This window comes from Brachycentrus maculatus, unplaced genomic scaffold (genome assembly GCF_059751285.1).
Source record: "Brachycentrus maculatus isolate JH-2025_06_01 unplaced genomic scaffold, ASM5975128v1 h1tg000171l, whole genome shotgun sequence".
NCBI lineage: Eukaryota > Metazoa > Arthropoda > Insecta > Trichoptera > Brachycentridae > Brachycentrus > Brachycentrus maculatus.
In genome coordinates, this window is record NW_028280924.1 from 16955 (window position 1) to 28988 (window position 12034).

Consider the following 12034-nt stretch of genomic DNA (forward strand, 5'->3'; position numbering starts at 1 on the left):
GGGATATAGTACATTTTCTGGGCATTCCGAAAACATGCATAACTAAAAATGGTCGATTTTTGATTTATGACGTTCTTGAAAGGAGTGAGCGATATGTTCAGATCAGTTTTTAGTGAGTTAGGTCTTAAGTTTTAGTTGTTGGTATAAAAAATATGTAGCTTTCTTGCTAAAATAGGGTTTTACGATTAATGATATAATAAGATTTTCGGGTTAATAGAATATTAAAAACATCTTAAATCGATACTGTACTACCGGAACAGTATTTTTATTTCATTGTGGCACATATTCGTTCAGATGAATATATTTCGGCTAAAGCTAACTGCTTTCGTAAGGGAATCATGATATCACAAGGAACGCCGTTATATCTATGAAGTAATAACTAATTTCTCTCTTTAATTAAGTGGCGTTACGTTGAGAAATTTTAATCATAATGATTTAATTGATTATAACTACATTTGCAATGTCAATTATGAAGCATGAAAATCATATCAAGGGACATCACAAAGCCGTAATTCATAAAAGAAAAATACAAAAAATAAGTTACGTACATTTAAAAATATCTAATAAAAATAGTATTTTTTATCACATTTATTTGAAAAGGCACGCAGCACCAAAACCTCAAACCATTTTTTTTTACTTTTAAAGTTTTAGTTTAAACTCATCGATAATAAATGATAAATTTACAAAATTATACCCCCACGTAAAAAAAATAGATTGGGTAGGTAGTTTAAAGAGTGGATTTAATTTCCTTAACACAATACTTTAAATTCGCCATTATTCTTTAAAAAAATATTTTTTTCGGCAGTCATTTTTTATTTGAATTTTGATTAAATTTTTTTTATGGTAAATACCACTATTATTAAATTAAAAAAATCATAAAGCGATATTTTTATTGATATGAAGTATTGACTGGTAAAATGAATATTTACTTATTTCCCTTAAAGGTTGATGTAAAATCACGTTTATTTTCATAAAGAAATGTGAAAAATTAATTAATTTATTTATTTCGGTAGTCAAATAAACTTGATAGAAAGGGTATTGACCATTATTGGTGAGTTTATCATAAGTAATTTAGCATGAGCGTAGGTTTAATTTAAAACCTTTCATTTCCTGGTCTCCTTTCTTGATTTATGTGAATATCAAATATAAATACATGCACTGTGCTACCTGTGTAACAATGTGGAATTGTGCAACAGTAATGTTCCTTGTCTTGCAGATTTAGGTACAGTATTGTGTTTTCATAGTGAAAACTATTGTAAACTCTATAAGACTATTTTTGATAAAATATTAGTTATATATTAGTGACACTAATATAAAACATGTTATAATGTGACTTAATTATTTTATGATAATATTTAACAATGATTCATGACGAATTGAAAAGTATTTGCTTTGCACACTTAAATGAATAATAAATCGATTTCAATGCAATACTTTCCTCAAAGGAAAATAATCCGTAGTAATTTAAATAAAAATGTACAGTTTAATGACTATTTTTTACTCTAAATATTTATTTAAAAACATGGAATTGATTATTACGAACAATCCACACGATTAATACCAATTCACATTCTTGTAATCGTATATCGTAAGCATTTTTATCGTCTCGTATGATTAATATACTAATGTGCATAAAAAGTGTGTGGTTGTCTTATTTGGCTTTTGAAATAAATAAACTAATCAGATTTAAAAATTGTAGGCCTAATATGTATGTTTATGTAACACATTATTTGTATCGAAAATTCATTAGTCATTTCAAATGATTTATTTATCATTCGTTTTTCTGTAATTTTAATGAACAATTTAAAGCAACTACAGGAACATGCCAAAAGTCAGTATTTTATATAACATACAAGTGTCTTTGCTGTTATTATACCTTGACTAACTCATATACCGATATACAGCGCCAGCGGTATTCAGTAGATATTTTTGTGAATAATTTGACCTTTGAATGATTCCTGAAATAAATAAGCACAGATCTAAACAAGGATTTAACCATATGTATACTACCTTTACCCTTAAAAACGGAACTCGTTTTTTTATGTCTAAATATCCACTGATAATCAGTAGAAATTAAAAAAAAACATGATCTTGTTTATTTAAGAAACGTTTTGCTTAGTTCATTATTTATAATTTTTGTGTCATTACTTCATAAAACAGCAGTTATTCTAATCTTTTCTGTACAATATAAAACGAACGAATATCGTTTTTCTCTATGAAAACGTAAAACGGGTGTTTTCGTGTTTGCGATTACGGTTAAATTTTTAAAAATTATCACACATTAAAAAGTAATGGCCAAATATGTAACTAACGAACTAACTCTTACTTATCGAATAAAAATCATTTTGCATATTCCCTCATAAACTGATAGAAAATAATAAATTGTAAATTCATGACGACACATCGTGATTTCATAAAAACATTAGAAAATACCATTTATTGTTATTTTTGACACTTTCGTTGAAAGTATAATAAAATGTTATTTATTTTCTATAAAAAAGAAATTCGAACGCGATGGTTGATCTTAGCACTTTTATGTCAAGTGGATTTCACTCAAGAAGTAAGTTGTCGTCAAGAGAAATGGTTCTGTAATCATTTAGAAAACAGGTTTCTATATAAAACGAGATCAAATAACTGACCCGTACACAATATTAATTGATTAATTCTCTCATTATCGCTGATTAGCACACATGCCCTAATAAGATAATAATAAGTTTTCGATTTTAACTCGTGACCCAGTAAAGTGCAGGTTTTTTTTAAGAAGAAAACATTTTAAAATATATTTAATTATTTTACTAATATTTATTGGTGGAACTGTATTTTATATAATGAAATAACTGCATGGCTTTTTCTTACTTGAAACCGGATTTCACAGTTGCCGACATCATCAGACTGGTAATGTCAGTAATGACGAAAACCGGTCACATGTCAATAAAAATAAAATAGGAAACAAATCCATGATTTGTTGATTTAAAATGTTTTTATCCCATTGTATCAAGGTTCTCACGAAATTGTTTATTAGATAAGCTTGTAAGAGCCCGGGTATGCAACCCTCGATACTGATTTTTCCTTTTATGAATTTAGTATTTTTCTATCTTCACCCAAGTGGTGCATAGGACACCGTATTGCATGGACGTATGGCTAACTTAATGATTATATATGATATTAATCGTTTGATTACAGTTGATTATTAATGAAGTTTGAGTCATAAGTCCTGCTCAGTAGATTATTTATTGGACGTAGAATGGAAAAGCGAGCTGGAGTCCCGTGGTTAGTATCGTGGACTCTGATTCATAATCCGCAATACATTAAATTCAGAGATTTCTGGGTTCGAAACTACTGTATTGTTTCTAATAAATATTTTATTAAATAATGAGTTATAGGCTCAATAAAATGCATGAAATTGAATACACAATAAGGGCACAAAGATTTCATAATTTGATATATATTAATTGATTTAATGATTTAATGTTTATTCAGTAAATTCTTTAAAATCCAATTTTTTCTTTATGAATGAATTTAAATACGATATAAGTGTAAGTTGGATATTTTTCTCAATTTATTTTCCGCCTGAATCAACTCTGTATAATTGTGTTACCAAATTGTTACTGAGTGAACTTGTCTAATTATTTGATATGTGATATAGTTTCAAACTTGTTATGAAGTTGGTGTCAAAAGCTTCTGTAATTACCAATATACCAATATGTTACGTAAAGCTCAGCGCCACAGCATGTGCCGCTAGTATATAAGAAAAGATTTAGAGATATTTGTCACAGTTGATAAGAACTTATATTCCAATAAACCTTGTCTAGTTAAATATCAATTCGGCATTTATAATGTTTGGAAAGGTAAGGTATTTAATAATTTTGTAAAAATTCCAAAATGAAACAGACAAAAATATATACGTCCATAATTAAAAAAAATATCTAATTTTGAAAGTTAAAAGTTCAAAAATATCCAAAATCTCTATTAATAGAGATTTAAAAAAAGGAATAATTTTTTTCTAATGAGTTTTTTGCTTTAAATTGAATGTTATTCTCAACCAAACATTTAATTTTTAAATTGAATTCAAAACGTTTTAAAGCTCTGTGATAAAAAAAAATTGAACGAAAAATTATATAGGTACGTTGAAATTAATATAGAAATTTAATATAAAAAAATTAAGTAATATATTTTTTTGGCATCTCAATATAGATGAAGATATATATTTTCAGGGCTTACGACCGTCATGGGCTTGGTTCCGAGTTAACCAAGCCTAGGACTGTCGTAAGCCCTGTTTATGCCGTCACTTCCATATTCTTCTTCATCTTTGTTAAGATGTCAATTAAAAAAACAAAACTCCTCATTGAAGATATTTCCGATTTGTGACCAAGTATTTGGATACACTCAAAATGTTGTAAAACAAAATATATTTTTAGGTTTGCGTGTTGTTTGCCCTGGCGACTGGTTGCGTCGCCCAGCACCAGGTATACCACCCGTCCGGGCACGGGCACGGCCACGGGCACGCCGTGTCTTCGCAGAGCATCGTGCTACATCAGGCCGCGCCCGCCCACCACGCGCCCGCCCACTACGCCTCCGCTCCCGCCCTCGTGTCCCACCATGCCCCCATCTACGCTTACAAACAAGAGGAAGAATATGTACGTGCCTTATTAACAAAATACAGTAGAGTCTCGATTATCCGACATAAACCGCATAAGCGAATAAGTCAGAAAACACGGAAAATGATAATAACGACATTGAAAATGTGTTAATTTTATTTGCACATCGAAAACTTTTCATAATACTATTTCGTAATAATATTTTACAATATTTTACTATATCCAAATTTTGGCTACTATTTTTCTCGCAGGACTGAAAGGCCAAGGAAGACGATCTTAATTGACTTATTACTTTATAATGAAAATGTAATATTGTTTTAAAATCACTATAAATATTCAATTATAACTTAATGATAATGTCTACCGGTTTCGAAGCGTAATTAAGTTATAATTAAATATTTATAGTGATTTTAAAACAAAGTTACATTTTAATTATAAAATGGAAAATCACTAAGTTAGTGCTTCAAATATAAATTATGAACTTATTATTTATTGATTCGGCATTAATTTTGTGAAAAGATATTTAAAAAAAATGTGATTAAAAAAAAGGTTGTAAAATACCATTTATTGACATTAATTTCATAACACGTGACAGTTGCTTTTATTGAGTGATTAGTAAAACTTGAGTAAGTTTTACTAATCACCTGTCGATAAAAACAACTGTGGTTTTCGAAACTAGTGTTGCGTAATAAAATAAAACTCAATAATGTCACGTATGAAGTTAATTCATTATCAATAAAAAAAATGCTGTCACCTATTAATGGTTAAATCTGAGTAAGCTTTAAAAAAATCCTGGTGAGTTTTACACAATGCATAAAGTGGTTACTTTAACCCGCTTTTAAGATGTAATAAGTCTTGTAACCCAGACCCAGAGCTTTTTACCAATCCTATATCAACATTTTTTAATAGATTTATATTATCCACTGACACTTCGTGATGGAATTGCATTTTTAATTTATTATTAGATTAAAACCAATATTTTTAGCTTTTCCACTTTTTTATTTGACCAGCGACCGGGTTTCGTCGTTACCGACATCATCAGACTGGTCTGATGATGTCGGTAACGACGAAACCCGGTCGCTGGTCAAATAAAAAAGTGGAAAAGCTAAAAATATTGGTTTTAATCTAATAATAAACTATATCAACATACTTCTCACTTATATTAAAATATCAATAAAATCTTTAAAATGTGATATTTGTAATTGAAATATGTTCATCAGGGTCATCCCGCCTACAAGTTCCAGTACAGCGTAGAAGATCATCACACCGGAGATATGAAGAGCCAGGAAGAGCAGAGAGACGGAGATGTGGTACAGGGACACTACTCCCTGCTGCAGCCCGATGGTCATGTGAGGACCGTGCATTATTCAGCAGACAAACATAGCGGGTAGGTACATCTTTAAAGTACAATCTTTATGGAACATATTATTGTGAGGCACTTTATTTAATAAAATTTTCAGGGGTAAAAATAATAAACATGTACGTATTTATATATGTCTGCTTCCGTAGTTTAATGTTCAGCACGTTCTGCTGCCGTACTGGAGGTCCCGGGTTCGATTCCCAGGGGGGGGGTCAAATAAATTAAAGTGATTTTCTTACTCTAATATTTATTCAATAATTAAACTGAAGCGTAGGGTTGATCGCCTTTCCTACATACGTTAACGATCAAGATAACACTGCATTTATATGATGCATTGCCCTATGCATCTTTTAGGTGCGGAAGAGGGTTTGAAAAAGAAAAATATATATCTAGTTATTCAGAATTCAGAAGATTCATTTTATGAAAGTTTAATAAAGAATTTAATTCTCGTGTCCAAACAAATATTTTTTCAAAACAGTTAATGACAGCCAATTAAAACGTTATAAAACACGAATTTTACAGAAAGTTAATGTACTGATGCCGAAATTAACCTACTGATGGAAAACAAATTAACTGAGGAAATACTTAAACAACATTTTGTTCATGTTTTACTTAAGTTTTCTTATTTCTATACTATTTATCACACTTCTGATTTTATTTTCGCTTTTTCTGTCAAATTTTGTCATTTGAGCACTCTTTCTTGTTGTGTTCTTTTTACTGTATTCAAAATTTACTTCATAAACATTTAAAACATTTTTTCATTTTATGTTGGTCAATCAATTTATGTAAAATAATTTCAACGTTTCTCATTTTTCATTCACTTTACATTTCATATAAATAATATCGTTTCGGTATAACGTAAAAAATATACAACGTATTTGATCGTATATTACGTAAGCCGTTGTGACGTTAGTCGTATTGCACGCTAACTCGTCAAATATTGTAATACATTGTTTGTGCAATTTGTACAGTATATGAAAATACGATTTTCTTTTACAATTTGTATATAATATTTAATAGCTGGATTTCAACAAAAAATATGAAATAATTTCCTTCGGTGTTTATTTTATTTTAATTAGTGGGCGTATATAACCAAGAAATAATTACAACATAAATAAAGTTGATGTAATATATGAAATTAAAATTTAAAAAAAATGTTTGCATGTGTAGTCATACATCAATAGTATGATGTGGATACTAACACACTTTTTTGATAATATTTATGTAAATGAAATATAAAAACAATGTATTTTTTACTGCAACATATTTTTTATTTTGAGACAGTTAACGATTATTAAGAGACTGAGTTACAATTGTATTTAATTCAATTTTATTTTAAAAACTTCCATGTTCCCATGGAAGTGTTTATACACAAAGATTTAAAAATGTATAATTTGCTTTCCTTGGGTGGTATGGAATGCCAATATAAAAATCGCATCCTTCAAGTTAATACCTCCTAAGAAATACTAAGTTTTCATATTAACAGTCGGCATCTTCTCTGCTATTTCTCTCAAAATGAATGTATTAAGTAGTGAAGGTAGATAAGTTAACTCTTAATATGACGAAATTTCCAGAAATGTTATTATTTTGTTGAAAATTTTTATTATTCTAATGATAATTAATTATTAATTATGATTTCAGATTTAATGCTCAGGTAAGTTATTCCGCTCCCGCGCACCAAGGACACTATTAATATTGGCATCACAGAAACATGTTTATTTTTTTAGATGATCAATCAAAATGTGATATGTTTTACGAAGCTAAATATTTTGTTATCTGCTATATTATTTATATTTATTTAAAATAAATTCTTTCCCTACAATATTCACGAATTTTATTTTACATTTTTGTTATTCTACAATAATATGTCATAATCAGTGACGATGTGTATCGTATCAGCTGATATACTATCTTACAACCTCTATAGGGCAGTAAGAGCATGTAATTTTAGTGCAAAATCCTGAAAATGATTACACCATGCGTATTTGTTTAAATAACTTTTTATGTGCCTTTCCCTAATATAAAATACATATTTTTTGACGGTTTAGGGTCTGCACAAAATAATATTTCAAAATTGTGGATTAATTCATTTCTATTTGGCATATTATCTTTTTAACTATGAAAGATATGATTGGCACTAGATTTTCAAATTAATCCCACGATTTCACCATTCAAGGTGACACCAGTCACAGGCCCTGTCGTCATAAAACATATTCGCGTGTTTAAAACCATTATTAGTGCTCAGAAAGTGCGTTTGTGATAAAAAACGAAAGAGTTCACAAAACAAAATTAAAGCAAAAGATTCAAAGTTGCCTCTTAGTTTCGAAGTAAATTATATTAAAAAATATATCACATTTATAACTGGTATATCTCATCTTGATTTGCGAATCTATAATAAAATTGGAAAGTAAAAGAAAAAAGGAAAAGCTTTCAATAAATTTATTAATCAAAATAAAAAAAATTAAAAATAAAACGATAAATCAAAAACAAAATAACACCTCAAAATAATAATAATAAATCAATAATATCTTAAATCAAATATCACAAAGAAAAGTGAGGAAAGTGTTTAATATTTGGTCAGTGGCATTCTGTTACTTATGATATATAATGTGGGTTGATTGAATAAATTCCTACATATATAAGTTATATTGTATATTTACATATAGTATATCACGAAATGTAAAAGTTTGATGCCGGTGGCGGTGTTATCGGAGTCGTAGCCTTTTCGATGCATAAATCCAAAATACCTAGTGGTGGTAATCGTAGTGTCGTCCTCCAGTGGTCTCCACAACGGCGTTAAATCTAAGAAAAATTTAAAAACATGAAATTATTATAAAAAAACTTTCAGACTACGTTATATTGGTTTATTGGATGAGGACAATATGATCCGTTCCGCATCGTGTAAGTAATAAAGTGAAAAAAAAGATCTATTATTAAAATTGTTGAAGTAAAAAAAGATAACATTAAATATATTTTTTTGGTTCTATTTTTTTCACGACTTCTATTTGGTTTTCACATTAATATTTTGTTTGCGTACAAACCTGACCGTGCGGATACAATTTCGGGTTAGTGGTATTGGACAGGCACCTACTCTGCGCACACCCTACTTTTACTTACGAATATGTACAAGTATATATTCGTAAGTGGAAGTAGGGTGCTCAATACTAAGTCATATGAACAGTAACCATGAAACATATGTGTATACAATATAAAGTAAATACAATTAAAAAAAATCATAATTTTTTTAAACATCGGTGTGCTCTGAGCAAATACTTATGAAACTTTTTTAAGAATGTTTTTATGTTTGTAACACATCCATTAATCTAATAAACAAACAAAAAATGTTTTTTGGAATAAATTATTTATAGTTAAGAGAGTTTAAGTAGTTTTTTTGATGTTGTTAAATTAAAAATATATCGCAAAATATCGAGTAGTTAAAACTGTGTTTTATTTAATTAAAAGTTAATATGTAATAAATGTTCTTCAATTTATTTGAAGGTGATGTTTATGATACACGCGGTTGTGATCTATAATAACGAAAAAATTGGTAACTAATTTAATTAAAAATAAAAGAGATTTACCCCTTGTGTTTATCGGCAGTATAAGAGACTATCCTCGTGGATCCATCAGGCTGTAGGAGAGAGTATTGTCCCTCTACAGAATCTCCATCCCTGCTCTCCCATTGGCCTTTGTTGTCTTCAGTATGGGGGTCGTTCACGGAGTACTCAAACTTGTATTTTGGATAGGACTGAAAATATAAAAACATTTTCGTCATTTAAAAAAATACATCAACCCCTTAGATAAATTTACGATTAAACTTACATTGTAAGTTTACACAGATGACTACTAGAAAAAAATGTTATGACTATAAACATCTGAAGTAAAAGAAAGATTTTTAGTCTATAAAAACGATCTTTTTTGCTGTTGATAAAAATTGTTTTGTGATTTTAGATAAATTTCTCACGTTAAAAAACGTTGCACCATTTTTTGGTTTGGGTAAAATTTTATAAATATCCGAGTTTAATATATTGTAACATTGTCAAAAAAATATTGAATTTTAAATCAATATCAATGCGTTTTATAAATACAAAAATGTTTAGCCAAAAGGTGTCTTTATTTTCCTATAATACACACACAATATATCGCTCACTCCTTTCAAAAACGTCATTAATAAAAAATCGACAATTTCCAATTGTGCATGTTTTTGGAATGTCCCATAAAATGTACAATATCCTAGCAAAAGCGGCATATTTTTAACTTAAAATTTACCCACTATAGGGCAAAAAGTGTTGTTTTTGCATTTTGAAGAAAATATATATATATTTTTTTAAAATATACTTAATATTTTTCAAATGGAAAAATCACCTTCAGGTTTTTCTCCAATTGAACGTTCTCCTGAAAAATCAAGTTTTTTGATTTATGACGTTCTTGAAATGAGTAGGCAATATGTGTAAAAAAATACAATTCTAAGAATAATTTATGAGCAAATATTTGTTATAAATTAACCTATATACTCGTACATGGAAAATTTACAAATATATCTTTTAATACTTAAAAAAAGTGGATTCTATGAAGTAATAATATAAAATAATAATATTCCTTACATTTTCTTCATGGTGGTGTTCGTAGTGATGTTGGTGATCTGGGATATGCTCTTGAACTATCCTCTGGGAAGAGACTGCCTGACTATTATGTCCACCATAGTGACCAATGTGGCCTGCACTACAAACGGCCACCAGAAGGCTCACAGCTAATACCTGAAAAACGAAAAAAAAATGCAATGCCGATTTTCAATTTTGTTTTGTATAAAATTAATTTCTTAAAATGTAAATATTTTTATGTCAATAATTTTCTTACCTTAGAAATCATTATGTGTTTGATGTTCTTCTCAGAATACCGCAACGAGTACTGTGACGCGATATTAAATGTTCTTCTTTTTATATTGGTATATTAATTAAATACTTTGATAATGCAATAATGTTCATTAATTTTAAATAAAAAAGGCAATTACATTCGATGAAATATATAGAGGGGTGTGGGTAAGACTGTGAAATAACGCGGTGAAAATTGAGAACAAACGCGGTGAGGCATATATACATTTTGTACAAACATATGTAAGTACGTGCAAACTTAACATCCCATTTCTCAATCCTCTAAAATAAATTATCTATTCCTTCAATTAAAGAATGAATTATTTTATAAATTTTCAAATAATCGTATCACAAACTTGACGTGTAACTAAGTTATTTTTATTTTTAATACACATGTATAAAAAAATATATATGATTTTTTAAGGTAATTTACTTAATGTCCTTATTTATCTTTAAAAAGAAAGAAGAAAATTAAATAAAAATTATTTCATTAAATTCTAGACGCTTTTATAATGAAGTCGATTTCAATCACTCTCAGAAAATTATTTTTCAAATGATATCTCTAGTAGCTAGGGTTAAAAGGTTTTAAAAAGGTATGCTGTTCAAACAAAAATTGATAACTTTCTTAATTAATGTTTTTTATTTGTTTTTAAATTATTTAAAGTTTTTTGTTCAATGCGATATGAAAATATATATATAATAAAAAAAAAAACAATAAATTAATGATAATTAGCAATGAATTTTTTATTATTTTATAATTAATAATCTAAACGGGTATTTATAATAGTTTAATGAACATGTGTTGTCATGCACATGTCTTTGTTTCACGAAGATATTTTGCTATTTTACATAATATTATTTTTTAGTAACTGAAATATATACGTATTTATAATTGAATTGTATAATAAATGCCTTAAAGGTACACCAAAAAAGTTAAGTATATTAGAAAATGTAAGTGTATTTATAACATAATAAGCAGAATTGAATTTACATTACAAAACAAAACTCCAATTAGTTACTGTTATATGCATTATTTAATCACGTTTACCGCGTGATTTTCAACATAACGAAATTCTTTAAACACACCCACGAAATGTAAGTCTTAAGCCAGCCGATGGCAATGCTTGTAGAACTCCCATTTGGCATGTGTAGCGTGGTGAATGTCAATGTTGGATTTATTTATACGACTTGGTCGAATATTGGTT

General features: G+C 28.5%; 2 protein-coding genes across 2 annotated transcripts; one reads left to right on the plus strand and one right to left on the minus strand.

The window, feature by feature from the left end:
* Positions 1–2841: 2841 nt before the first annotated feature.
* Positions 2842–7705, plus strand: LOC148308300 (uncharacterized). Its single transcript, XM_088261975.1, has 4 exons — positions 2842–2895; positions 4419–4637; positions 5819–5985; positions 7600–7705. Exons 1-4 carry the CDS (start codon positions 2842–2844, stop codon positions 7649–7651), a joined length of 492 nt encoding a protein of 163 aa, XP_088118101.1. The 3' UTR covers positions 7652–7705.
* Positions 7706–8537: 832 nt separating this feature from the next.
* LOC148308301 (cuticle protein 19-like) lies at positions 8538–10838 on the minus strand. Its single transcript, XM_088261969.1, has 4 exons — positions 10816–10838; positions 10563–10715; positions 9540–9706; positions 8538–8760 (listed from the first exon to the last, which is right to left on the minus strand). Exons 1-4 carry the CDS (start codon positions 10825–10827, stop codon positions 8706–8708), a joined length of 387 nt encoding a protein of 128 aa, XP_088118095.1. The 5' UTR covers positions 10828–10838; the 3' UTR covers positions 8538–8705.
* Between the last annotated feature and the right edge of the window lie 1196 nt (positions 10839–12034).

Coding starts and splice junctions, on each gene's coding strand:
- LOC148308301 (XM_088261969.1), bottom strand. Junction 9,707..10,562: donor AACACCACCATGAAGAAAAT/GTAAGGAATATT, acceptor TTATATTTTCAG/TCCTATCCAAAATACAAGTT. Junction 8,761..9,539: donor ACTGCCGATAAACACAAGGG/GTAAATCTCTTT, acceptor AATTTTTCTTAG/ATTTAACGCCGTTGTGGAGA.
- LOC148308300 (XM_088261975.1), top strand. CDS start 2,842: ATGGCTTTTTCTTACTTGAAACCGGATTTCACAGTTGCCGACATCATC. Junction 2,896..4,418: donor TTGCCGACATCATCAGACTG/GTAATGTCAGTA, acceptor ATATATTTTTAG/GTTTGCGTGTTGTTTGCCCT. Junction 4,638..5,818: donor ACAAACAAGAGGAAGAATAT/GTACGTGCCTTA, acceptor TATGTTCATCAG/GGTCATCCCGCCTACAAGTT.